Source organism: Silene latifolia, chromosome 10 (assembly GCF_048544455.1).
Source record: "Silene latifolia isolate original U9 population chromosome 10, ASM4854445v1, whole genome shotgun sequence".
Classification (NCBI taxonomy): Eukaryota; Viridiplantae; Streptophyta; class Magnoliopsida; order Caryophyllales; family Caryophyllaceae; genus Silene; species Silene latifolia.
Genome location: NC_133535.1, coordinates 113,860,379 through 113,862,554, shown reverse-complemented (window position 1 = coordinate 113,862,554; position 2,176 = coordinate 113,860,379). Strand labels below are relative to the sequence as shown.

Here is a 2,176-nt window from a genome sequence, read left to right as displayed (position 1 = left end):
TATTAAGTCACAGGCCTTAGCAGACTTTGTGGCTGATTTCAACCCCAACCTAGAATCAGATTTAGCGAAAGAAGTAAACCAGTTAGAAAACAAAAATCTAGACCAAGAATGGACCATGTTCATAGATGGAGCATCCAATGCAAGGGGCACTGGACTAGGATTAGTGTTAAAATCGCCACAAGGGGAGACGATAGCTTAGGCTGTAAGCTGTGAGTTCAAAGCTACCAATAATGAAGCAGAATACGAGGCCCTGATAGCGGGACTCAAGGTATGTTTAAACATCGGTGTTCAGAATTTGAAGGTAAAAACCTACTCTCTCCTGATTGCTAATCAGATCAAAGGAACTTACGCAGCAAAAGATGCAAAAATGATTTCATATTTAGAATACATTAAAACTCTTACTTCTAAGTTCCCTTCATTTGATATTGACCAGATACCAAAAGACCTAAACACCCAGGCTGACGCTTTGGCCAGCCTTGGCTCCAATTTTACCCCTGCTGTTTTTGATAAAATACCCATTATTCATTTACTTGAACCTGCCATCAGCAAGCCTGAGCAGGTAAACCCTGTCAACACTAACAATAATTCCTGGACTAAGCCCTACTATGACTGGTTCCTTCGAGGTACACTACCTCAGGACCGGCACGCGGCCAGGGCTTTCAAAACAAAAGCATCTACTTATTCTATTATCAATAACATCTTATTTAAGAGATTTCAGGCTGGACCATATTTAAGATGCCTTGAATCTGATGAAGCAAAACAAGTACTCCAGGAGATACATGACGGACAATGTGGCAATCACAAAGGAGGAAGAAGCCTGGCAAGCAAGATTCTCAAGACTGGATATTACTGGCCAACTCTGAAGGCCGATTGCCTAGAATACTGTTCAAAATGTGAAGCCTGCCAAATACATGCGCCAATAATCCATCAGTCATCAGAAGTACTTCACTCAATATCAGCACCCTGGCCATTTATGAAGTGGGGCATGGACATAGTGGGAAAGCTACCCGTAGCTCTAGGCCAGAAAGTATTCATGTTAGCCATGACTGATTAATTTTCCAAATGGATAGAAGTCGATTCCTACAGGCAGGTCACTGAAAAAGAAGTAATATCTTTTATCAGGACGAATATAATCTGTAGATATGGAATCTCATCAGAAATAGTGTGTGACAATAGCACACAATTTGTTGGGAAAAAGGCCAAGTTTTTCTGTGCTGAATGAAATATCAACTTATAAGGATAACGTTTGCTATTACCACCCGTGTATTTTTTCCGAAATACCTAAAAAGGGATAGCGGTGGTAAGGCATTGATTTTAGAGCTGATCATGGGCCGGGTCGGGCCGGGTTTGGGCCGGGTTTGTGCTTCAAATGTGGCCCAAATGATCGGGCCGGGCCGGGCCTTTATCATGGGCATATTTTGTAGGCCCAAACCCGGCCCTTCCGGGCTGAAATGGGCTTTTCGGGCTAAAGCGGGCTTTCGGGCCAAATGAATTTTAACGTAAGCATTAGTTATCAAAGGCTTATACACGGTAATATTAGGGAAAGTAAGTAAAGAATATACCCAAAATCTTGGACTCTAGTACACTAACTATATGACAGTAGTAATATGCGTAGTAATAAATAGTAGAAAAACCCACTGAAGTAGCAATTTAGAAAGTTCCAGTGATGTTTACGTAGTAGTTTGCTTGAGTGGAGATGAAATGAAATATGGGGATTAGTGGTTAATAAAGGGAGGAAGCTCAACTACATGGAATATGGTTGGTCGTAATTCGTAAATGCTAACAAAGTCAGTGCCCATATAACTTTTGCAATAAACTACGGTACTGTAGACGCTTAATATGTATGTTGCTGCATTAAAAAATTACATGTTTCGGGTTGGGCCGGGCTAGAATTCGGGCTTTACACATGGCCCAAACCCGGCCCTATATCTTCTTCGGGCCCTCTATGGGCCGGGCTATGGGCTTTTTTGGGCCTAACCTTAGGCCCAAGCCCTTTAAAAAAGTGGTCTGGGCCGGGTCGGGCCACCGGACCTGGGCCACTTAATCAGCTCTAATTGATTAAAAAGGATAATGTGTCACGGGTTTCCTAAGGTGAATACTAGCAGCCTAACATCTAATTTGTCTTGTTATGTTATTCAATGCATCGCATCCTTTTGAACATCTAAGTATGTGTGTC

The 2,176-nt window shown here is 42.2% G+C and overlaps 1 protein-coding gene across 1 annotated transcript; it reads left to right on the top strand.

The window, feature by feature from the left end:
* Window positions 1-367: 367 nt before the first annotated feature.
* LOC141608085 (uncharacterized) lies at window positions 368-1,222 on the top strand. The gene is made up of 2 exons (XM_074427436.1): window positions 368-1,035; window positions 1,141-1,222. Exons 1-2 carry the CDS (start codon window positions 368-370, stop codon window positions 1,220-1,222), a joined length of 750 nt encoding a protein of 249 aa, XP_074283537.1.
* Window positions 1,223-2,176: the final 954 nt, after the last annotated feature.